The sequence below is a fragment of the Numenius arquata genome, chromosome 13 (genome assembly GCF_964106895.1).
Source record: "Numenius arquata chromosome 13, bNumArq3.hap1.1, whole genome shotgun sequence".
Taxonomy (NCBI): Eukaryota; Metazoa; Chordata; class Aves; order Charadriiformes; family Scolopacidae; genus Numenius; species Numenius arquata.
In genome coordinates, this window is record NC_133588.1 from 7,738,752 (window position 1) to 7,765,288 (window position 26,537).

Genomic DNA, 26,537 nt, shown 5'->3' on the forward strand with positions numbered 1-26,537 from the left:
TTACAGGAATAATGAAAATCTGTGTTTACCTGTCAGCTCTGGTAGAAAGGTTTCCATCATAATTACACCTTGTACATTGGAAGGAACCTGGCAGTTTTTAACATCACTAATACTAGCGTGGAGAGGTAAAAAGCTGTGGGAGCTTGCTGAAAAACAACAATAAACCTTTATTAAAATTTCCAATTTTTGCAAAAACATTTTGACTAAATTCCAGCTCTACTTAAAATGTAATTAAATATTTACATTTATTAGAGAATAAGTATCGTAAGTAAATCAATTTCCCAATTATCTTAAATTTTTGTACAGTATACAATTACTACCTTTTTGTAATAAATGCACAATTCTAATGAAAAAATAATGATCTTGAACTTTAATAGAGCCCTTCATTTGAGGAGATGAAAGTGCTGTACATTCATTCATTCATTATGTCTTACAACCCCTGTGTGATGTAGGTACTATTATCATCATTTTACAGATGGGGAAACTGAAAGGCTAATTAACTTGTCCAATTTACAATACTCTTAGCTATAAACTTAGGGCATCCCATTGTACTCGTGGGCAAAACAAAATTCAGCTCACCTGTGATGAATATTGACTACAAATTCTTAAACCACATAAGCATTTTGCTTACAGGAGAGTTGGTTTTGCATTGACAATGGCTTTGAGTGCCACAGAAACGTGCTGCCGAGAAACAAACATCAGAGCACCGGTTTATTGTAAAGTGTCACTGTGTTTCCCAGCTAGTTATGATGTGCGTTTTCATTTAATTTTATTAGCCATTCAAGCACACATTTGTGCTTTAATTCTGTACGATGTATCATACTGCACTTACACACAAAAAAACAGTGTTTACTGACAAACTCAATCTCTCAGTTTACTTATGTGTTCCATAAATTTCTTTACTCGGTCAGGATCAACACCATTTGCCCAATAACCTTCTTTCTTGAAATACGAACCAATTATTAGAGCGTTTGCATCCAGGTAATCCCTCACGTTCTCCAGAGTCACTCCAGACCCAATAAGCACAGGAATCTTCACAGCATGTTTAACCTCTGAAGAGAAGAAAACCAAAATTAGGGTTAAGTCCCATCTTTGAAACTCTATCAAGACTCTAATTTGTTTAGTTTTTCACCACTAAAAAAGGTGAGTATCAAGAAACTCATGATCATGGTATTTCTTACTTCTAGTATAGAATGAAACAACTTCTCTAGGAAAAAAAAAAAACGAACCACCTTTAGCTCTGAACAGCTGTTAAGAGAAATCTTTTATTTCATTTTGCATTCTGTTGTTGTATGAAATACTGCAGAAGAATATTTTTGGGAAACCATCAGAGGATGGTTTCAGCGCTGTGGAAGATATGAAAGTTAGGTCTTGGTACCATACCCATACCCCTCTTTTCTCGAGGAACAAGATTTAATCAAGATCAACTTGAATTGGCTGGCAGAGAATGTACTGCATTTTACTATATTCCCTCATAAATTCATTTTTATCCCACATCCCTGGTAAGAAGAGATGCTAGATGCAGGAATTATTTGCACAGCCGAACCAGACCTTTTTACTGACTGTGACTGTTACTGTCACACTTAGAGGCTCTGTTGTGCTTGAGGTACTACACATAGAATCACAGAATGATGATCACACACGCACGGAAAGGAGCTACCGTTTACTACTGCTCTGCAGTAGCACCCCCTATGGATTCCAGGCAAACCAGGTCCATTGCCTTGACTGGTGATGGAGTGACCACGTGGGCTGCCACCTCCCCCAATCTTTCCACAAAGTAATCAAAATATAGGTACAAGAATAAGACACCGTTCTTGTTTCCATTCATTGTATCAGCTCAGATTCTTTTTTTCAAGTCTGGTGAGATCATCATAGCGGCAGAACTATTCAGCAGAACTGCGCTCATTACAATTCTTCAGTCATCAGTTTAAATCACAATAATGGTAGTTGGACTCGTGTGTATTTCTGCCAGGTCTCCTTGCTGAATTGATGCTGTGTTGACAACTAGTAGAAGATCTTCAGTGAAGAAACAAGAAGGGCCTTATTCACAGGGAATGGAAAAGGAATGTGCTCTCTACTTCGTGATAAATTTCAGGGACTTGGAAGTAGGAAAGCAAAGAGTGGTCATATAGACTACATCGATAGCTCCAGCTAGTTTACCAGAAAGCAAAAGGTAGTACTTGTAAAGACTAGTTCTCTTTCTATAATGGCAATGGAACAAAAAAGCCAATTATTTTTTCTATATGCAGTATGTGTTAATTATTGAACCGTTTACCTGGCTCCAAAAAGAGAAATAGACAAAATACCAGAACAGGGCTCAAAATATTACAGACCCACTTCACCCCTCACACACAGGGGTGGTTTTCAGTCCCTGGTTCAGGTGATCAGGTGCACTGTGAAATGCACACATTCGGACAGACCTGGCCATGCAGAAACTGATCTGTGGCTCAGTTACTGTAGTTCAGATTTTTTATAATAAAAACAAAAGATGCTGTTTTGACCATGGAAAAGTTCCCCACAGATAAAGAAAAGGTTATGAGAGTATTTTCTGCAGAACTTGGGTTCTATCTCTGAGGAAAAAAAAAAATTAAAAATCCCAGCTCAAGAATTACTAAGCATCCTTCTCATTCTTTCATTTCAAACCAACCATCCTAAGAGTCACTCATAGGACTGGATGCTTCATCCCTTCCTTAGAGAAATGTTGTGAGGCTTTATTTCTGACCTTTAAAAACATACGAATTGCCTTAATTGGTGATAAGCTGATGTAAAATGGTTAGAGCACGAGGTAACTAGGGAAAGCATATATGCAACATGTAAAAGAATTCTTCAAAACACTGTTTGTTTAAATGAAGTTTCATTGGAAGCCTAACTTACTAATTATGCTTCAGGGAAGACTAATTATTTATCACCTCTCTACTTCTCCGAAGAAAAGGGATCAATTAAAACACTCTTGAATCTCTTCTTAGGCTACATGCCCTACCATTTTTCCATCTAGGAACAATAACTCCTTCTAACAAAGATTTTAACACAAAAATAAAACCACTCTACATAGTCCTTATTGGAAATTTTAAACAAATCAGATGGATCATGCATATATGATTAAAACTTTAGTTATTTCTATGCATATTTTATATTCTTATTGTCATCTTGCTTACAGCAACAAAATAATTCATTTTTAGTTGTTTATAGCATTATTACTGAAGTCCCATTCTAGAAAACTCAGGATTTTATTTATATAGTATCTATGTGCTCTTAGAAATGTATCTGCTTTACATAGATACCAATGCATAATTAAGGTGCTACAAGTGACCGCAGGTTTGTGCATCAGTGCTTTACTGCGTTCCCAGAGGAACTGCCTTCCAAGTCAATATTTGTTTTTACAACAAGTGCGTAAGGCACATTAGCAGGTAGTTGTTGTTTTATAATTATTTCGCATCAGCAGGAAAAACGAAGAGCCACATAATTAAACAGAGCACGATCGCACGGGTGTAAGACAATAGCTTAGTCCTACTAGGCAAAGAGTGAAAACCAGAGCAACCTGAGACTGCTGTGACACTTCAGAAAACCTCAAAGCTTTCCAAAGTAGCACGGTATCCAGCTCCTGCTGCGATCCACACATGACACGTGGAGTCCACACACATCTCTTGTGCTGGAGATTTATTCAGATTGACAATGTGAAGAATGGCAGTGGGAGTGCTCAAGTCTGCAACGAGACTGGGTTACCTAATTAAGTATGCTACAGATGCTACTTTTAAATCATTTCCAAGCACATCAAGGCCTAACGTTGATTAGTAGAAGGTGATGTGTCTATTGGCTGTGTTAATACAAATTCTAACTTGTGAAAGAAAATAAAGCAACCGCAGTGAGATACGCTTTTGCATGGCAATGTTCAGTCACTGTCAAGATGTCTCTAAACACAGAGCTTTGCTTTAAATCTCTCAGCTTTCTCGGCTTTCTTTTTTTGATTTTTTTTTTTTGACACAGAAAAGGAGTCGATTTTGTGCTGTTACAGTAACAAGATCCTAAAGTTTACACAACTTGCACATTTCTCTATTTCAATAAACTGTAACTAGAGGGCACTGTGCTCTTTCTTGTAACAGTACATCTGCAGACATGTCTTTAATAAAATCAAATGAAACAGTGCTTGGTTGCAAAGCACAATGAAAGCATTTGAACTATGGTATGCACAAGTTACATGAAATAAAGGCCAAATGCTCCTCGCTTGAAAACAATGGCGAAGAGCAGCGTAAAAATAAGCACCACTGTGCCAATAACTTGCTCGACTACTCTTCTTTAACAGCTTTTTCATATGCAGTAATCACTGTACCGTACACAACACTGTGCTTATGGTAATGCCCCACTGTAACACATTTTAGTTTTTTTTAATTCAAAGGACTTTCTCTGTCATTAAATCCAGGGCTTACAGAAAGTACTGATCAGACTCACATCTCCGTTTATCTCTGAGGGTACTGCAAAGGCAGCAGCCTCTGATTTGAACTAAACGTACCATCAAAAGGCGAGATGGTGAATCAGTCTTGATGAGCAATAACTAAGGAGGTGACAGTCACAGCCAGCCGTTGGGTTTCACGATGTACCCTGTTTTCCACTGGTTACTCAGCTGAGGCCATTTGCTTTGCTCAAGCAGATAACTAAGCAGTCATTATACAAAGCTTTGGTCACGTAAAATACAGACTGGAAGCGAAGCAGGGATTTCAGCAGTTATGCCCAAAGAGAAAACCCGATAGATTCACACATTCCAACCAAAGAACATTTCACAGTGTAGCAAAGTGGAATAAGACTTCTACAACCTCTTAAATGAAAATATGGTTTATTATTTAATTGTAATTCAAAACCGCTCAGCTGTAATTTCTGCTGCTTAATAACCTGAAGCCTCATTTTTAGACCTTATACTCTGTCGACTACCGGTGCCCCAGTATGCCCAGGGAGCCCCGGAGCAGGGCCCGCTGCGAGGAGCGATGCTGGTGGTTGCCTCCAAGAAGGCATCGACACAAACTACAAGCAAAACCCTACTGAACACAGTTCTCTGGCTTGACAGGGAAACACTCATTTCCCACACCCCATCACAAATCAGTCAATTCAACACAAAGACACAAAGGCAAAAACACTTCTATATTACTGCACAACAAAGCTGAAAAAAAAAAAAAAGACATGACAAAAATCTCATCTGTCTCTTGGTTCTGCTTTCAAGAGATGCTTTGCAGTGTGATGAAAGGTGCCCAATTGTGTGTATCATCGTAATACAGCACTTCCAGGGCTGCATATATTCGTGAAATGCAAAATTTCACTCACATCAACACCAACTTCATGACGGTAGATCTGATTCCTTTTAAGAATCTGCTGACATAGATATGCCTAATTTGTCATTTCCTCGTACCCTTGAATATTGATTTTTAAATTCTTCTCTTAACTGTTTTAAGCCAACATCCTTTTCATGAGAGGGCCTGCTGACATCCAAAATGCTGTGACCTAAGTAAAATAAACCCATGATCTGCAGACTCTGGCTTTCATAGCACAAATCCAAACACAAAATTAATGTGTGTACTTCATTACAGCTGCCAACTCTGATTTCATTTTGTTCTTTGGACCCAGAAAGAGAACAAGACAGACTGACATGTTTGTTCACACGAAAGAAAAACAGAAGCCACGATGCTGTCTGGTTGGGGACCTGTGACAAAAAGCCTATGGGCCCAGAGGTCAGGTTTTGCTCTCTGATGCAGGAAATCAGCAGAGGTTGCACGTGCATCTGTGAAAGCAGAATTTAACCTAGGATTTTGCCCTAAGACTTATCAAATCCTTTTAAAAAATTGTTTAATCTGCATTAACAGCGATGGGGACATTAACTGCAGGCAGGGATGGAATTCTAGATTAACAAAATCTTGCAGTCTCTAAAATACACCCAACTTTCCATGTATCATTTCTAGTTTACCAAAAGACCCAACTAACTCAGGAGTTCAGTGTTCACACCAAGCCATCATTTTCTTTGTAACATTGGTGATTGAAGATTGAAGCATAGTCATTTATAACCTATTATTTCACAGCAAGTTTAATACATATGAAATAAGAACCCATTTTGACAAGTTCAACATTCATTTTAACTGCTGCTAAGCACTTATAATATAGATAAACCCCTGAACACACTGAATGATTTTGTGTTACTTCAAAAGATGTTTGAGGTCCAGGTATCTATGGCAAGTAAAGTATCTTTTTCACCCCGATCAGCTAACATTAGTTCAATACAACGAACTTGAAAACACGTTGAGTTAAAGCATGTGAGCAAAAGTAAAATCTAAAAAGATACACATTCTATTTTATGTAGTGAGATGCTCAAATCCAAGTCATTAATCTAAATTAAAATTAGTGATGAAAATTAAATGCCCCCATGACAGAACTTTAATTCTAGCATGGGAGCAATCCAGTTTCATGAAGACAGCTCGAACTTAGGCCAATATAAAAATGTGAAGAATCATATAACACTGTTGAAAAGGTCAACAGGTCAAATGACTCTCCCTTGATAAAAAAGTCCACACCATTTAACAATTACTTTGATGTACTATCTTTCTATCTACCAATGAACTTGTATTCTTTCTGAAAATCTAAGCAGTACTTTCCCTGGTATTACTGTTTGGAACGTTGCCTTATCAAAACGCCCCTTTTCTTGCAGAACTTCCATTCTCATTGTGAAAGATAAAACCACTTAACTCTTCAATGGAAAGATTTATAGTTAGTTAGCTTTCTAATAAAGCTATAAAGTAGCTTTTTATTAAGACTTTTTAGAAATGGAACAATCTTTTTGTTTATTTACGTAATTTTACGTTTTTAACATTTTTTTCATTTAAGCCTCAGCATCATTCAGTATTATATAAGCTTAAAAGAAATTTAATTTTTGTCCTGTTGAATTGTCATTTAGAAGCATGCAACAGCCAATCCAAATAGCACCTCAATCACATTAGATCTGCTGTATCAAATCAAACCCTCCTGCCAAAGTTTTTCTTCCCTCTTTTTTTTTTCCCCCCCCCGCCTTAAGGAACAGGGGATATATAGATTTCTTTCTACATTAATGCAGAAGCTCATTCACTGCCTGTTGTCCGACCTTCTTATGACAGCTCTCACCTTTCAGCTCCTGAGGATCTGTGGGCAATCCGGTAGCCGTGCCACTCAGTACCACCCCATCAGCCAGGAAGAGCTCGGCAGCCGAAGCCGTCTGGGCCACGCTGACATCTGCCGTCAGAGCGTGAGCACTGTCAACAGCAGGAACGTACCCTGTGGTTACTGTCGGCACACACATTTGTTATCCATCTTGCTGAATGTTTAGACTGCGTTTCTTCATCTTCCCCGCTGTCAGAACAACCAAAGGCAGGCTTTGTGAGAGAGGGTAAGTGTCCTGTTTTAAATTGGGAAGTAAAATTGCAATAGGACCAAGAGGAAAAAAACCAGCCTTTTCCATCAGAGAACCATAATTGATCGGTCTATTGTTCTGGGTCTCCTGTCTCTAAGGAGCAATTGCTAAGTGTGAACCACCGAGTGTCAATTGAGACAGCTGCTTAGGAGTTGAGCACCTGTATTTCAGAAGTGTTGAGCACACACGGCGCTCTGACTTCAAGTGGGAGTTGTGGATGTGCAGTCATTCATAAATCAGATTCTGTTGCCTAGAACAGAATTAACACCCTCCACTTCATTTCACGAAGTCCAACTAACAGAAAGTATAGTTATTACCTATGATATAATCACAGGAATCATCTTACACAGCAGTTACAAACACCAATTACCTGCAACCCAGCTTTTCAACAGCAGTCTTTGATACACGGGTGACACACTTTGTCTGAAACCTAGAGCAATAGCAGCTTTTAATTTAAACGGTTCTAAACTTTGAAAGAATTCCAACCATTGCTGGTTCAACACCTGACTGTTTCTATATTTCCATTCCAGTAGAAAACAATGGCTACGGCCAACATGGCGCACTGATGAGCCGTGACGGATCGAACGTCTTTCCTGGATCAGCCTTGATGGACAACGCTCTTGGAGGGGCCACGCTCTGACCACACTCAGAGGCAGCACGTGCGTGCAGTGTGTTCCACACACGGCAACGGAGGCAAATGGAAGAACACTATCTCCCTTTCTGCAGCTGGAAGAAGGCAGCCCTAAGTGCCTAATACATACAATGAGGCTGAAATGGGGCTTAAGAGTAGTAGGCAACCTAAAACTAGCACGTGGAAGATAGCTGTAACACAGCAAGTAGACTACAAAAGTAGTTTTTTCCCCATTTAAAGAACAGAAGCCTAGCAGCTCTCAGTGACAGGCATACTTTTTTATATTAAAAAACTCCACCAAGTCCTTTAACATTTCCTTCTCAGTTTATTAATCTGCCCAAACCAAAAACCTCTTTTCCCTTCTTAAAAAGCAAACCCTTTGAACAACAGGAAGGATAATCCAAATACCAATTCATCAGTTGTCAAGACAAAAAAAAAAAAAAAAAATCACATGATGCAATCAAATTATTATTTTTTTTTACAAAAAAGTCCAATGTATTTTTTATATATATACATATATATATATGAAGAAATCATTGAAAGAAGCCACTCTGAAAGGACCTTAAAAGCTTACTTTGACCATACTGCATTGTTGCCTTTCTCTTTTGAAATTTATTACCTGTTTATTAGGTATTTAAGATCTTCCAGACTTGGTTGTTCTCATGATTACCCATATACTACACACAAACATTTTAATTAGGTTATTTAGCATGTATAATACATAACACTTGAGCAGTTCTTCTGGGGAAAAAAACCTAAAAAGTGACATCTAAAATAGCTGAAAGTACCATGTGACAGTTATGATAAAATATCAACAGAAAAGAAACTGGATTCATCTGTCATAAATTCCTTCTGTTTGATAATCATAGAACATAATCCGTACATAGACAGCACTGATTTAAGTAGAAGAAATCAGTATTATTGGCAGGAAGGAGAAAAAAGAGAATAGCTTTTTAAAATGTCAAAATATTATGATTTGGATGCTTTTATATGGCAACTGCCTGCATAACTAGAAATAACCTTGATGCCTCGCCTCCAAAAACAAAATTTCTTTAAACATAATAGGCATATACACAAGCATACAAAATCTCACCTAACACCAGACGCAAAACTTTTAGTCTGCATTTATAAATCCTGAAGGTTAAACAACTGCAAACTCCACAGATGCAGCAACCTGCAGCTTACAGGTGCAAATTTATTTTTAAACGTATCCCCTAATAGCACTGCAAGACCTTGCTCAAACAATAAAGTTCTCCTTACATCATTAACTTTCATGACACTAAATAGGCTTTAAAAAAATAATCAGAAAATGAAGAAAAATATAAGATCATTATTACATTCATATTTACATAAAATATTGCTTGTATTTACCTATGTTTCTTTTTAATATCAGCAAAAATCTGAATGTTCTCTGCTCCAACTTGTTTTCTGTATCGTAGCAGGTTACCAGCACAGGCATTTATAATCCCTTCATCAGCAACATGAGAAAACACAAAGCCTTCAGCCCGAATAAAATCAAGACCTAAAAAAAAAAAAAAAGAGGCAATATCTTAGGTAAAACTGAAGACTGAAAAAAACAGAAATACTAAAAACAAATAAAACTCCACCTTGCTGCCCCTCTTGTTTGTTCCTAACACAAGTTGCTCCATATGCTCTAGGGGTAACCAACCTTGCTTTTCCACACATTTAAGTTTCACATTCTTTATTTTCACCCATATTCTCTCCGACTCCTCCTTTCCATCTTCTTACCTTCAACTCCCATCTCTACCATAGAGCCCACCAGTTCTCTCCCTATCCCCATGGTTCCTTTCTCTTTCCCAGCCTCTATTAGTTTGTTCCTTTGTGCCTTAGAATAGGCGGCTGCACACCCTCTTTCCATGAAGTGGGCACATGCTGGCAGGGGAGCACGTAGGTCAAAACACAGCTCCTTTGTCCTAAGCATGTGTCTTCTCTCCAGAAAGGGCCATTAACTTGGGCCTCTCCCCTCTTTACAGACACTCTTTCATTGTATTACTTCTTTCGCAACATCTGTTCCCCTGTTAAATATGCCTCAAGTTGGCCATCAGGTCAAAAAGCATCAAGGACATGGACACAGCCAGAAGAATGGCATTAAGATTTCTTTCTTTAGGAAATTAGGGAAGAAAACACAGCCTGCAACATGTTATATACAACCTGTTTGACTCTCAGAATCACAGAATGATATGGGGTTGGAAGGGACCTCTGGAGATCATCTCCTCCAACCCCCTGTCAGATCAAGTCCACGCAGAGCAGGTTGCACAGGAACGTGACCAGGCGGATTTTGAATGTCTCCAGAGATGGAGACGTTCTGCCACCCTCAAAGTAAAGAAGTTCGTCCTCATGTTTAGATGGAACTTCCTGTGTTCAAGTTTGTGCCCATTTCCTCTTGTCCTGTCACTGGGCACCACTGAAAAAAGAGTGGCCCCCACCTCCTGACACCCACCCTTTAAGTATTTATAGGCGTTGATCAGATCCCCCCCCCATAGCCTTCTTTTCTCCAGACAAAAAAGACCCAAGTCCCTCAGCCTCTCCTCATAAGAGAGATGCTCCAGGCCCCTCATCATCTTTGTAGCCCTTTGCTGTACCCTCTCCAGCAGTTCCCTGTCCTTGAACTGGGGAGCCCAGAACTGGACACCGTACTCCAGATGGGGCCTCACCAGGGCAGAGCAGAGGGGGAGGATGACCTCTCTCTCCATCTGAATGTAGCTTGTTTTCTACACAGCCCCGCACCAACAAATTACTTCTAGAACTGTGCCAAAGGTACAAAAAAGTAAGCTTTTGGAAGAGTGAAACATCCTCTGCTGTACTCCGACCATCAACTCTACCATGTCTTTACAACATATTTTCCACCATATTAATTCATTTTTTGCACTAGAAAAGTTTTGTGGGATGGATACTTAAGAGGAAGATTACCAGTAGCAATGACTTCAAACAGACCATTCATCTACTCTTGGGAACCCCTTACACAGCCTTGAAATATCTCTGTGTTGAAATACTGAAGCCTTGGGCCATGGTGTAATGAGCCCACAGCTGTGAGGCACAAGACTGAATTCTGACTCCCTTGTTGTATTCCCCTCTTCTCTCCAGTCTCTCACAGCCTTGAAGTTTATTTCACCTGCCACTTAACGTGTGTAAAAGCTCTGCACTCATCTTGTGCAGCTTTTGCTGCTCTTCCAGTTTGCTTTAGAGGTCTTTTCCAAGGTCTTTCCTTCTAATGTTCTACTCCTGCTCCATCTTTGGAGTCTGCTGCATGTTTAATTAGAGCTGATTTCATACCAAGGAAACCAGTGCATGTGAAAGCAGCCATCAAGAATGCAATACCACCCACCAGAGAACTGCTTAGGCAACAGGGGCCTCACCTTAGCACATTTCAAATATAAACATAAATGATCTTTAAAACATATTTACCAAATGACAAGGTGTCTATTTATTTTAAAATTTCAGTTTCATTCCAAAAGCCCTGAATTTGCAGAAACAAAAGCTTCTGGCTGATGGAGAAGGGCCTGTATTGCTTAGCAACACAGACTCCAGCTCCCAGGAAGCATGGCAGATGGATGCCACGCCAAAGGCGAGCTGTCCCAGGCCTTTGGATTAGCCGCTGAAAAGCATGGAGTATTCTCAGGATCCAAGACAAGAGCGTGCTACCAGCATAGCTACAGGTACTAGTAGACATTGGGTAACAAACAGTGCAAATAGCTAGACTGAGATTTCTGCCTCTAGGAACAAAATTTACAGGTTTTATTCAAATCACCCAGGTTTACAGTACAATTCAGAATTAAATAAGAAAAATCACTTCTCCTCTAATCATGAGGCTATCGATGAGTCTAAAGATATGCTACAGTTTCACAGCAATCATAACGTATAACTCGGGACAGGGGCTATTCATTGACTAATTTCATTTATTGAAGTCACCGCTTATATGTTGTTTGTTGATGCTTGATTTGTGTTTCCTAAATTTTGTAATTTAAGACTTCCCGCTAAACATTAGAACTGTACTTAGTTTAACAAGGCTGCACTCTCTATCTGGGTTTTTGGGGGCTATGAAAATACAAATTTTAAGCAACTGTAATAGGTGCAGGCACCAAATCATTACCCTTCTGTTTTATGAAGCCATAATCAGATTCCGCTAATGAATTCATTTTTACGCTCATAAAATTGTGAGAATGATACTATTGCTTACTTTCACATTTGGCTAGTTGAAAAGTAATAGCCGTTGAATAGTTAATAGGCAGTCCCATTTCTGACTTATATGGGAGCAAAAAAAATTTGTAATCTGACTGGAAGACAAGAACAGGAAATTTCCAGCGAAACCTAATAAACAGAACTGCAAGACTATATTAAGAACAGGGAATCAAATAACCAGCCACTGCAGGGCCTGTTCAAGGAACTAGCGCGCCTCTTTTCCCAAAGTTACTGTTACTCCACTTACTTTAATCCTACTTAAACACCTTTACCTAAACAGCTGTGGAGGTCTATCTATTGTAGAGGAAAAACTCTATTTTTTTCCTTCCCGTGACAATGTATGATTAAAAGGAAAACAATGACAAACACTTCTGCTGGGCGAGGAAAGTATTGCAAGACTGAGTTGATGGAGGAAATAGTGCCTTTACTTTATCCATCTTAAATGCTGCAAATGTGCATATTACTGTATTTTAACACCTCAAAACACTGAATTGGATGCAATTGAGAAGCTCTTTCTCAGGCATGTTCTTTCCTTGAATTATAGAGTCAGAAGGAGCTGGGATTTACTGCTTTCACAAAAACAGGATCTGGCCTCTGCAAGGCATTAGCTCTTGGTTGCTGCTGAGTTTTAGACTTCAGGCAAACATCTTTCCCTTTACACAAAGGCAAGATGCTGCAGGTAACTTCACAGGTGGTATCTTGTTTTATATGCGCAGTAAATCCTGGCTCCCAGGTCTTCTTGACTTCCTAATCCAAAAAGAACCTGAAAGACTGATTTTGTGCTGCAAATGAAAACTCAAGAGGAATATCAACTTTGCCTGCTATGGGATGGTAGAAGCGTACAGTCCCCGTGCTGCAAAGACCTTTTACTTCTCAGGACATCGTCTCGCAGCAGCTCCCTCCACACTCAGCACGAATTGCGGGCCTGGGAGAAGCACCTCCAGCAGAGCTCACAGCGGAGTCCACAGCCCTCGCTGCCTTCTTCTGCAGCTCCTGCAGATGCTCCCCAAAGCAGCACACCCCGCTGCAGCTCTCAGCTTAGCTGCCCCCTCCACCACTGCATTGACACGGGTGCAGTTAAAAAGAAAAACAAAAAAGCAGGATAATACAACGCCGCCCCATTCTATCCCACCTTAAACAGTATCATGGGCTGCAGCAAGTGAATTCCCATGGAAGATATCTCTGCTGGTGGGTGAGGGAAAGGAACGGTCTCCGACAGCAAAGCTGTATTTATAAAAGACAGCAGTATCTGGGTACCTGGAGTAACTGCTGATACGAAGCCTCACTTAATCAGCTACCAACTGTGCCATTATCATTGATGAAGACTAATTCAGAAATGGGATTTCAGTAACATGATCCTTAAAGGAAAAAAAGGGCAGTTTCAGAGTCAGGTGGAGAAGCAGTTGAACTACATGGTTATTTTAAGTCCTCTCCAACTGAACTATTCTATTCTAAATTTATGAGATGAGAGAAGATAAACTTAAAAATTGAGCCCTGATTCATGATGAGTGTAACACAGGCTCACCCAGGTGTAGGGAAACTGCACTCTACCATAGACCCTACAGTCCTTGCTCTCAGGCACCCAGACTGAACCTCTGGCCAGAAGAGAAGAACATTACTTGCCTCTGGCCCACGTGCTCGGGTTTTCCACCTGGTGGAGTCAAGCTACAGCAGGAAGGGGTACCTGGAATATCGGAAGTGTTCCTGTGCATCACTACAGAAATACAGCTATGGGGACTGTTTTATGCCTCAAAGACCAGCAGATGGTCAGGGCAATATTCCACAATAGCAGTATTTCTTGAAATACTTCTTCTCACCATTAACTTTGAGAAGAAATAAATAACCGGCCCATCATTAACTTAATGGAGACAATCATTGCTACATATTGGTAATGGAGAGCATGCAGGATGTGCAAAGTGAAGGGAGTATCACCAGCGTATACTCCCTGCATTATAAAGGCTCTGCGTGTCCTCGCAAAGACCCACACTGATAGATTAGAGCCGAGCAGAGTATCTCACTAACCCAAAGAAAAACACAAATAGCAGCTGAGAGCTTTTGGGTGATTCCTTTAGACACAACAGTCCCCTCTAAAATCAATAGTGCTTCATAATTAGCAAACTTTCAATAAAAGGAAAGCCATGTAATTTGCAAGTAGATCAACAACAACCAACACTGAGTACATGAAATTAACACAATGGTTAACTTCAGGAAACAAGACATACTGATAAATAAGGCAAACCACTGTGCCTAAATCTGACCCAGACTTAGTGAACATTCCTGAGCATTGAGAAATGATAACCAAGAATATTTGCTAAACAAAAAATAAATAAGGGAGCAAATCTATTTTTACCTCCTCTACAAATGCTCATAGAAGCTGCTTATATACATCATTCTGTTTCAACCTCAAGCAGATGTAGTTAATTAAATCAGAAACTACAAACAGGAAATTATACACCTCTAAAAAACACATGGTACACCTGTTAATAATGAACCAATTGAAAAATAACCCTAGCAAACAAATTCTGACTTGCTTCTCCACAAAGAGGATTTTAGGAAAGAAGGAAGAGAATACAGTCTTTAGAGGAAGTCATTAAAATTAACTATTAAGAAGGGTTGTTTTTCTGAGAATAAGTATTTGATATTAAGATGGCTTCCAGTCAAAAATATAAATACAGAACTGCACTATTCTGTATTGTCTCCGTGTTTTGTGATCTATGGTTCCTTAGGGACCTACTTAAGGATTCTACTGTATGTAAAGAGCATAAAAATTGAGCAGCAGAGGACTTTAATACCAAGAAACGTGTGACATGAATCTCCCCCACTATTTGTCTATATAGTTACACTAATTTTTGAGTGGGCTAACATTGATCTTTGCTTTTGCTTTCCCTCTGCTCCTGAGGGCAGATATGGCAGAGGCAGTGACACCGTTTTGTGGGGCAGACAGAGGGGAAACACGTGCCCCACAGCAAGGCCCAGGGCTGGAGGATGCCATGACCTGCCTGATGGATGCCCTTGGGCAAACATATCCTTCAGCTCCCCCATGGCGGACCTATCTGTGCCTTGAACTAAGAGCATTTAGCACCAGTGTAACAGTCTGCAATCACCTTTTGGAGCTGGGAGGATGCTGACAAGTGTTTTGGCTCAATAGTTATGATAACTTGAGGAACTGCTTATTTCTGTCAGAAGAGTGGAGACCCAGTGGTTCCCTTTTTCCTCAAAATCCCTCACTATTTTCCTACCACTGTCCTGTACCTTTGCTGAAGCGTCCAGTATGAACATGTTCCTGGCATTTCTTCTTTTAGGTGCCTAATTAAATAAATAAATGTTTCCTAAAGAACCAAAATAAATGTTAAGAATTCTCAACCTTTGCAGATGCCTCATCCCCTGATTTATTACTGTTATTTTCAGATTTATCCAATACCTTGTCATTATGCTAGGAAAACTCAATAATTTCATCTGTTACTATTTGGCTGCCCACAACATGTTTATTAGCATAACCACCTGTTGCTGATGTTGAGCTCCTTCTAGTCACACTGTGAACCTGCTGACTCTTTTTCCCCTTTACAAAATAAAATCTTTACCTTCACCTAGAGAACACTTACTATTTCCCAGGGTAGTTCTCTTCAGAACGGGTATTTCTACCAAAGATAGGAGTTTCCACAGAGAAAATGAAATGACTGCATAGTCGCAGGAGATGCTACATATGCTTTTTAGCTAAAACACCTTCAGCAAGTATTTTCTGTAGTGAAAGCATAGAGGGCTTGCTTTATTAATAGCCACCTATTAAAATTGTATTGACATTAAAGTCACTACTAAGTTGCTACCGAAAAACTACTCAAAGATTTGCTACCTACAAAGTAGCACTCACCTTACTATGGTTTTGCTTAAAGTGATTTTCTTTTCTTTTTGCTTTCCTGTTCAGTGAACTTGAGACAATCATTTTTAGAGTAGTGCAATGAAATGCATTAAACACAACCCCTTCCTAGCTGGTGTTCTCCAGTTACAGGGCAAATAGTGCAGAACAGTAGTAGAGCTGAGCAAAACCCAAGCCCTCCAGGAATTCTTTCCCTCATTAATAATTGCTGAGAAGTAAGAGAATTACATTGTTCCCACACTACTATATGCCTTATTTAGTGATCAATTTTGCTCCTAAAAGGATGTCTAACTCACCAACAGTTTGACTATTGCTTTTAAAAATATGATGTGTAAATATTTCTCCAAATGCCTATGTACCTCAAGTATCCCATGTGCATACAATCCCTAAAAACTACAACTGGATTCTATTTGCGTTTTTATTTTAGGTTTTCATATAGCTTCTACTGCAGCAATAAAAATTAGGTTTTGTCAGTTTGTCAAGTAGCTTGAAAATGGCAACTTCTGGTTTTAAAGCACTCAAATCTGAGTTCAAAACACATCTACTAACAAGAATTCCCCCAAGAAAAAAGGAATTTAAGACTTTTAGAACATATTCAACATAGTTAAAACTGCCACTGCGGATAAATTAGCCTACATTATTTTATCTGAAGTATGGTTTTAAATTAACACCAGCTTCTTTTAGTTTTGCATTCTTACAAAATTCTGCCTCTTTATAAAATTTGTACATTCAAAAATGTGCTACCTTACTGTAATCACATATGCAATTTGGGCAAAACCAAGCATTAAACCTCAATTTATGAAGTATTTAGGGAGTACAAGCCTTCCATATTAAACCAGCCTCCATCTTTAAATCATGGAATGTTACATATGAAAAACTAAAATTGCTTCAGCAAGCAGTAGGAGCAGAAAGGTGAGCAAGTCTAGGATTCATGCAATAAAGATAGATTAATTTATATTTAATTCCCCCAAATGCAATTTAATTTTAAGTAGCTTGGCTAGCTGTACACTCAATTTTTTGTTATTATATAAAAAGCTTCATTCCATCCATTCATTAAAAGAAGGCAATGAAAACTTAGTTTTAATGGATAACAGTAGTAGCAACAACATATAATTAGATGCTGAAACAGGATACTTAACCACAGTGGGTTAAATTGATCCTCAAATATAATTTAACTGAAGTAAATAGAGTTACACCAAAGGTGGCTTTTAGACATGAGTAGGTTTAAACTAATCATTATATTTAGACAGGTTTCACCTAGAAAGCTGCAGCAGCGGCCTTGGGATTTTTAGCTGCCTCTAACTGAAGCCGTGTGCAAGTATCATCTATTATAATCAAGCAGGCATCTTTCTCAAAATCTAATTTCTGCTTTTTCAGGGTACAGTGAGCTTTTCATGTCTCATTTTTCATAGTATCTATGTTAGTACAATGCACAATTTGCAGAGAGTAAATGCCATGGCAAACAACAGTAATAACCGACGAGTCATTTCTATTACCTGCAGCCAGAGCAACGGCCACCGCCTGTTGATTTGCAGCGCTCAGGACCTGGACACCCAGAGCCAGACGGGGACAGGTCTGTCTCACTGCAGCGCTAATGACTGTCATCGCTGCCGTCACTTCAGGCCCAGGACACACCGTGTAAGGAAGATCATGCATGTTTTCTACTATCAAGCCATCCTGTGGAGATTTTTATAAAGAAACATGATTAAACTGGGAAAAAAAAAGGAACTTAAAAAAAAAAAAAAAGGCTAGTTTACCATTATGCTGGTTTGTATTAAAAGACACACGTGTTTAAAGGCTTCCCTTCAAAGGAAGGATGATCCACAGTACATTGTGGTGATGCATACAACTACTTATTAAAGTGCTTTCATCAACAGCATGGTATTTGCAGGGAAATCATGAAGAGAAATAAATGCGATTTTAGCTATACATTCATCAATTTGGTTTCTTTGATCCATCCTAAAATGCAAACTATAGGCGAATGAGTTAAATCTTATACCTCATTAAAAGTGTAAAGTCAAACTTCAATTATCCAAGTGGAATATAGGATATCGAATATGTTTGGATAACGGAGGATTTAGAGATAATCAAGGCAATTTTCAATTCAATTAATGTCAGAAAATAAGTGTTATTTTGGATAAATAAAGGATTTTTTGTTTGACTATTATTGTGCCTATTTGCACTATGCCTAATACCATAGTATTAATTATTGATATTTCTCCCATTCTGGATTCAGAATTACTTGAAGGAAGTCATTGCTATTTATTATCTACTATACCTCTCACTCCACACAGACATACTCTTGGCAAACAATGGAATGATGATAAAATACTCTGCTGATATAATTCATGCAATTTATTGAAAATCTTTGTACGTTATCTGGTACCTTGTACTTTTCCAATCATTGTATAGTGTACACCAGAAAGTTTTCAACAACTGCAAATCATACATAATTTTGTCAAGGACCAGTAACAAAGAGTAAAAGTATAGCCTTGAAACACATTTCAAGCCTGATGTTTTGCATTTGCAGTGAAAATGTTAAAAGAAGCTAGAAATTCCTCACCTGCTTCAATCTAAAAATACAAAAGTTTAATAGACAAATTAATCATATATATAGAAAATAAATTCCATTCTCTCTGGAGTTTTATCACACATCTTAATCCTTTAAAATGAGAGCTCTACATTTCAAAGATATTGTAACTGAACTAGAATAGAAAGAATAACATTTGTGGAAAAAAATACAACTAGAGATTAAACAAAGAAGTTTGGTTAATAATAACCAAAAGAATCAGGAAGGGGGAAAAAAAAAAAGGTTTCCTTTTTTAAAAACTTTCATATGTAACGCTTCTTTAATCTTTGTTGTATTGCAGAAGCCCTTTTGGCAGTAAAAGATAAGACAGTATATAAAATGCAGTCAGCATTTAATGGCTAAGCCACCGACATCATAAATGAACATCGAACATGGAGGATGGGGAAAACTGAGAACGGAAATGATCCAGTGGAAGAATATGGTCAGTCCAAGCACATGACCCACATACGTTCTGTGCACTGGGTAGAGCTGCCTTTACCAAATGACTTACAGCTGAGTATTTAAATATACAAAATACATGCTACCTTAGAAACAAAAGGACACAACCTATTAACAGAAAAAGCGATCTAATATTATGGGCACCCAACATTAGATCTATGCGCTATTTGGTGCCATTCATCAGCATATTTAATTACAGAGTTCCAGTCCAAGAAAACCTCAACTAGGCAAAGGAAAACCAGACATGACAAATAACCAAAACATCTGTCCTTGATTTTATTTCTAAGTCCAATTAAATGTATAATTTAACATCCACGCTCCTCTATGTGTGATGGGAGATAGCCATATGACAAAAATGACAACCAGCCCTCAGAAAACCCGCAGAATTTTCAGAAATGAAAAAAAAAAAAATCACAAACTTTTAGTCCGTTTCTCTGGAATGACATCAGGACTGTTCCAACAAACCTGAACTGACCAAATGGTCTTGTACCTCAGGCACAACCACTGAATCCTTTGTGGTACCAACAGAAAGAGAAATCCCTTAGCCTTTTGCCCTCTGTGCACATAAATATATTAGGTCTGTCTAAGTTTGTCTGTAGTAATATGGGGCAAAAGGATTAATGTGGAATTATACTATTTTAACAAAACAAACTCAAAAAATGCAAATGAACCCTCAAACCCAGGTAATTCCTTGAGGCCACAAAACCTGGAAGCCCTTGGTCCCTGGCTCAAGAACGCTCTACTTCGCAGACTTCAGCAAAACCTGGATATCTAGGAAACTCCAAGCTTATCATAAGGGTAAGGAGCTAGGATCTGCAAGCCAGAAAACGCAGACTTTCAGGCAGTCAAAAATCAACCTCACCAGGACACACATGAAGAAAGATGCCTGGGAACAGGGTTTCAGATGCTCAGCTCCTGAAGAGCCACGCTAGTAGCTGAAAAAGCAGGAGAACAGGCTGGCAGAATTCCACAGGAATTCTGCAGTCAAACTAAGCTTTCCATGAGTTGCTACTACTTTGACAGCTCAGGATTTGCATAAAGCAAATTATTCCATTAGATACATTAATGAATTAATTCATTTAAAAATTAACTAGAAACCTTAGCCATACTACTGTGCATAAGAAGTATCTGATTGAATTCTAGTTCAAAATGCAGGCATATGGGAGGGCTCCAACATTTCTCTCTTTTGCCTTAAACTTACTATATTCACTTTTCAGCTGCTGTCTCTTCCTATGGCCTCAAGGTCCACAGTTACAGTGAATATTTTTGGTATTACTTTAATAATGTGTTATTCTTTTGGTACCATCCGATAGACTATGTTCTTTTGCATATTATGTTTTGTTTAATTAAAAAAGAACAACATATGTTCTGCAATACAGAGAGCTGAATTACAGATGCATTAACTCAAAGCTTTCTTTCATATTTTATATAAAAATATAACACCACAGATTTCTGTGTTTACTGAATTGATATGTATGTAAAAGAGACTTCAGTACTATCAGACAGCTAATTAAAATGGTGGAAAGAAAACAGTTACGCTAAATTAAAGTTCTTGGAACTTAAGCTTATAGTTCAGAAGTCTATGGGAACAGCTACTATATTACACCCTCCAAAGCAGAATTTATTTAGATAGTATGAGATAAAACTCTAGCGCATACCTTTTGTGTTCCTTTTCCATTGAAAATTAAGATCGTTTAAGTGTTGCTTCTATATAATAGCCTTATTATAAGTAATTCTCAAACAATACATTTCCTTTTTTCTTTGAATGACTTCTGAAGTGCTACATATGTGCAAAGTGCCTCTTCTATCACAGTTAGCTACTGGAAAATAGGTCATTTAAATAGCTCTCCGATTATATAGAAAAATAATTTCCTTCACTTTATTCCACTTATAGAAATGACCTCTTAAAACACTTCAGCTGCATGCACACAGATCACAGCAGACAAGCCTCAAAAATAGTCACAACCCTATAAACCACAACAGGTATAACAATCATACAAGCTTTAACTCAGCATCTACCTAATGTAACTTTTACCTTGGGCAACTCTAACCCCCCTGCTTCCCCTAACAGAAAGGCTTTACCTACAAACACGAACATACCAATACAAAGATTTGCAAGCTTAAAACAACCACTCTTTCCTACAGGAAGAAAGGGTGCTTTTGTACCGTGCCCCATTATTTTCAAGCTCAGGTACACACCAGGACAATTACAGCCTTTCCTACCACCTGACTCACCTGTCCCTTATAAAGGAAATCATGTGCTTTTGTAGAGCATTTATTCGCTGTGTCTAGGCACAGCCTCCTAGCAATTCCTTTAAAAGCTCCACCTCCAGAGCAAGAGATTATAGCCTTACTATAGATAAATAGATATCTTATGTTCTCCTGCATATACCATAGGCAGCAGTTGTGGGGAGGTTTGTCTGATATTTTATTCTACTGTAATATAGCTAAGATTTGAAATGTTAAATTCTGTAATCCAAGTGATAATTAACTAAATGTTTCTATGCAGAAATACTAGGTTATTCTGTCTCAACTATTATTAAACTCTAAGAAATTTGAACTCTAGCTATTATTGTAGCTATAAGAGTTACAGGCTTGAAACTCTTCATTTTTTTCAAAAAAGGTCCTAGCAACTCCCAAGCACAGAGCTGAAAGAAGGCTCAGGAGGATCAGAACAGCAATGCATCTCTAGAGACAGAAACGAAGAAGCAAACCTAAAAGTTGGTGTGGTAAGAAGCACCATGGTACTTGCAACTCAATGCAGCTTTATAATTTGGGGATTTTCGTTTGTTTAAAGAAATAAGTTTACTTATGTATCTCTGTCTTTAATGTCAGCTACCCAAGTAGCTACAGCTACATAACAGCAACTAGTAGTAAAGTTATCTATATCAATGAAATTAGAGGCTATTAGCTACAAAGTAAGCGTCACCCAGGCTGAACAGAATGAGTAAGCTAACTTGAATATATATTTTGTATTTTTCTTAAGCAAAATCAGATAGAAATTGTAGGGATCATACCTTATAGCTTGCTGCTTATAAAATCTTGTCTAGGGAATTTCATTCTTTAGCAACACACAAGTACAGAGCATATACATTTTGAGCACAGATGGTTTCTTAACTGAGCACTCACTTGTTTTCATTACTGCGCTCTAATATCACAAATCTTTCATATTTATTATGTTAAGCTGCTAATATGCCAGACAAGTCACCTTTTACTTGAATATACTAAGATTTACTTCCAAGTGCAATGCATATTGAGTGAGCAAAACCACATACTTTATTTTTAAATGTTAATACCAATTCAAGCAACTTGAGATAATATGTAAATATCTAGTAGCGGCAAGATGGTTAAGTATCTTCTTAAAGGCTACTGTAGGCAACATTGGGAAATACTGTCAGTAGAAACATTAATGGAAAAAACCTCCAAGTTTCTAGTTTTTCTTCTACAAGAAAAACAGAGTGCTTAGCAGCTCACTCAGAGTACTGAGGGGAAACCCCAATATACTTCCATTAAAGAAGCAGGATAGTTCCTTTGGAGGAGTGGTGATCTCTGTGCAAAAGCCAGGAAGCTCCTGAAGTATCTATCATGAAAACTTGCATTCAGAGTAAGTACCAGTAAAAACTAAACAAGTGAACTGCAGGAAGTATTAGGCAACTGTACTGATATTTATGGAAGCTCTCCTGATTATCTCTGACCTTTATGGCATTAATAAAGGATTTGTTTGTCGTATTGCTGTAACACTACTGTGTACAGACCTTTAGATTAAAGATTGGTGTGGAATGTATACTGATGTTCTTGTGACTTCTACAGGAAACAGACTAAGCATAACTTTAAGCCCTGAATTTGTCCAAATGTGTAGAGGAATAACTGCATTCACCTCATCTGCCTACCTGAGAGGTAGGTTTAAAAATATATTCAAGTTCAGAGACAGCAATGCAGTAAGAGAAAAGGTAAACTGCTTAGAACCAGAATAGCAGAATTTATTACAATCGTTGAAAAACCAATGAAGTATAAAACCCAAATTAAAATTTTGTGTCAGTACCGATTTTAAAGCTTGTCTTAAAACTGTTCCAGCTTTGTGCATGTCAGCAATGAAAGTAACTGCTTCTGTACCCTCCCTTGGTGTTTTCTCCCTGCTGCTACAGGTTTCAATGTGCAATTAGTATGTAAGGGAAATGGGTAAACAAGCACTGGAATGTGGGGCAATGGCTTTAGGTGTTATAGATCATTTTTGTAACCACTTCCTCTAACACAGGAAGATAGAGACTAGTACTTGCCACTCCTCTGATGTAGATCAAATCACATTATACCTCATGTTGATACTGTAACTGTAAAGACAAAATATAAAGTCACAGTATGGAATATAGAGCACACCTGTTCTTTCAACAGGCAGGGAAAGGAAAAAAACTTACTCATTCTGTACAACTTGCAGTTAGAGATTACTCGAACTGGGTGAACATCTTGCACATGCTCATCTGGTTCATAGGCACTGGAGCCTACCTGTGTAAACATCATTCTTCTGCAGAGCTGTCTGTCCTTTCAACAACTCTGTTCTCAGGATTCTTTTCTAATTCAGCCTTACTAGTGCTCTGCCCATAGCCTGCTTCGTGTGACTTGTCTTGCATTTTGACCTTGGTCTTCTGTAATTTAGACTAAACTGTTATACTCAATTTTGTTCAGTCTGTAAAGAATAATTCTAATTTATGACAACAAAAATGTCTCAACTGGTTGGTGATTAAAGTTTTGCAGAAAACAGATGCTCAGAGGTGATTACTTGTTCATTTAAGGCATTTTCAAACCTTGGACATTAGGACGCCACATTACCGTGCCAGAAAATGTACATAATACTGCAGGCAGGTCAAAGAAAAAGCACATCAACACCCGAAGACAAGGTGCAATGAAATGTTTAAAACATATCTGACCTTTCAAAAGGACACGTACCCTGTTAAAATCTACTGACCTATGAAGATTACTACGCCACTTTAGGTCCAACGGCAATTCAGTCACTAGTACCCGCCTCTTCTTGCCTCTGGCTGAGACTGGCCTTTCGGGCCTCCTCTTCTCGAGGTGCAAAGCAGCCATGCTTGCTGCCAGGGGGCTCGCATAGAAGGGTTAAAGAGGGCAGAAAAGGGCCTAAGCTTCTTTTTTAGTCCCCGAGTCTGTGCTGTTTTGGTACAAACAAAAACATGGGGCAATCTTGCACCCTGCAAGTGACTGAGGGTTCCACGCAGTGCCTCAGCTGTGTGCATGGCATTCCTGCATGACTTCATGAAGCCAGAGCTAAAAATACAGTGGCTTGTCAGTGGATGATGAAGCATTCTACAGCCAGATACCTGGAATGCCAGCAACCATTTGGGTTGCAGTCAACTTTCCTTTTTTTTTTTTTTTTTCCCACCTTAAATTGACTTGATTCTCAGAAATTGATGGTAATTCAACTGAAGCAACTCAAATTGCACAATGTGAATCTAAGCTTTTTCAATTGTTTTGGGGGCATGGGATACTTATTTTAGGTTTTGTAACCTAGAAGGTCTACTTACTATGTTGAAATAGAAGATGTGGATTTAAACATCTTCCCAAACTGTGTGGTTTGAGATGCTTTTGATGAATTATAGACTCAATTTAAAATATTGGCTATGCAGAAGCAGCTTTGTGTAAATGTTGCCATAGGAAGAAGGAAACCACAACTTACAACTCCAGCATCCTTGTAAGCTGCTGCCTCTTGACAAGCTTGATCAATGATCTGGGTCAATGGAAGACAACTTCTTGGTGTCCCTGCAAGAATAACGCTGCTTATCTCAGGACAAGCACAAACCAAAACCACATACAGTAACAGCTTTCAGGTAGGGTAACTATAGAGACTGGCATACTGAAATAGGGAGAAACAGGGCAAACTTGCTAAAAGGTTGCTGCATCTCCTTGTGACACGTCTTAGTGGCTCCTCTTTCCTTAGCTGAACTTGACGGATCTGGTGTAATCATTCAGCCCCTAAATCTATATCGCAAATTTGAGAAATATCTGCTATAATCTCTTATTGTACCAGGTGTGCTCTTAGCTTGTTATTCCTGTACTTATTACAGCTTATCCTGCATTAGTGATGCTCCATGCAATACAACCTATGTACTGCAACCTCTAGGTCTGCAGAACGCCTATGCAAAGCACCAGTCAATTTAAAATTAGTTAAAGCTATCTAAAACTCTAATCTGAAAGGTTGATTCTATCTGATCTTCAGTATAAGTGCTCCATGGCAGAGATGAACACACACGGATTTTGTTGGAGTTCAATGAGTTTCCCTTAAGAGCAACTCCAAAGTTTTTTCTGATACTTGGGCTCCGAAAGGCAGGCGCAGAGAGTCTGAAATGGGGACTGTGAAGAGCTCTCTGACAACGTTTTTAGATGGCCTGGTGTCACAGCGTGGGGAAAGCTGGCCATGGCTCCTGGAGGCTGCTTCTGGGGAAATGTGGAGCAAGGTGAGCTCCGGGCACCGGCCTGTCCAGGGGAAGGTCGGCGGCTGTAATCAGCTCTGCTTGCCCTGAGCCCCGGGGAGGTGGGTGAGGAGGTCAGGGCAGAACAGACCTGCCCGTTGTCTGAGCTTCCTCTTGCCTCTCAGGACGTGCGAGAGCTCAGTCCAAAAATCCATCCCCTCCCAAGGCCCATTTGTGTAATTTCCTAACCATTGCCACTTAAAATACGGCAGCGGGGAGCCCACCAACAGCAAACCCTGGTTTTCCCAGTCTAGCTCCCTACATGGCGGTGTCTCCCGCCTCCTTCACCTCTAGAGAGGGGAGATGCCCAAACCCGCGAGGGCAGCGCTGAGGGGACGGGCTGCCCGGGGAGCCGGCTTCGCTCCGGGGGCCGCGGCCGGGCTGAGGGCCGGCTTCCCCGCCTGGCTCTGCCCGGCCGCCGCTTACCTGGCAGCGCTCCCACATGCACCACCCCGACGACCGCCGCCTTCAGCCGCCCGAACAGCCCGGGCAGCCGCATCGCCCTGCGGGGAGGGAGGGAAGGAGCGGGTCAGTGGGGCGGGCAGGCCGCGGTCGGCCATGGCGGCGGCCCGCCTCCCGCCGCGGACAGGCCGAGCCCAGTCCCGTTCCCGCTCGCAGAGGGGACGGTGCGGCCCAACCCCTCCCTCCGCTCCGCTCCCCTCCCCTCACCTCACCTCAGATCACCCCGCTGCCGTCCCGCCGGTGTCCACCTGCGCTGCCGCCGCCGCCACCGCTTCCGCGTCCCCGCCGCCGGCCCCGCCCCCGGCCCCGCCCCGCCGGCCCCGCCGCGGGATTCCCGCGCCCCGCGGCTCTCTGCCCCGCTCCCTCGGGTCCGGCCACCGCCCGGCGGCGGCGCCCCGCCGCGCCCCCCCCCCCCCCCCCCCCCGCAGACCCCGCCCCGGCCG

The 26,537-nt window shown here is 39.9% G+C and overlaps 1 protein-coding gene across 1 annotated transcript; it reads right to left on the bottom strand.

Moving 5' to 3' along the window:
* Positions 1–26,390, bottom strand: LOC141471368 (uncharacterized protein F13E9.13, mitochondrial-like). The gene is made up of 8 exons (XM_074157875.1): positions 26,307–26,390; positions 26,059–26,135; positions 24,840–24,922; positions 17,619–17,799; positions 9,420–9,570; positions 7,132–7,259; positions 957–1,052; positions 1–146 (listed from the first exon to the last, which is right to left on the bottom strand). Exons 2-8 carry the CDS (start codon positions 26,129–26,131, stop codon positions 1–3), a joined length of 858 nt encoding a protein of 285 aa, XP_074013976.1. The 5' UTR covers positions 26,132–26,135; positions 26,307–26,390.
* Positions 26,391–26,537: the final 147 nt, after the last annotated feature.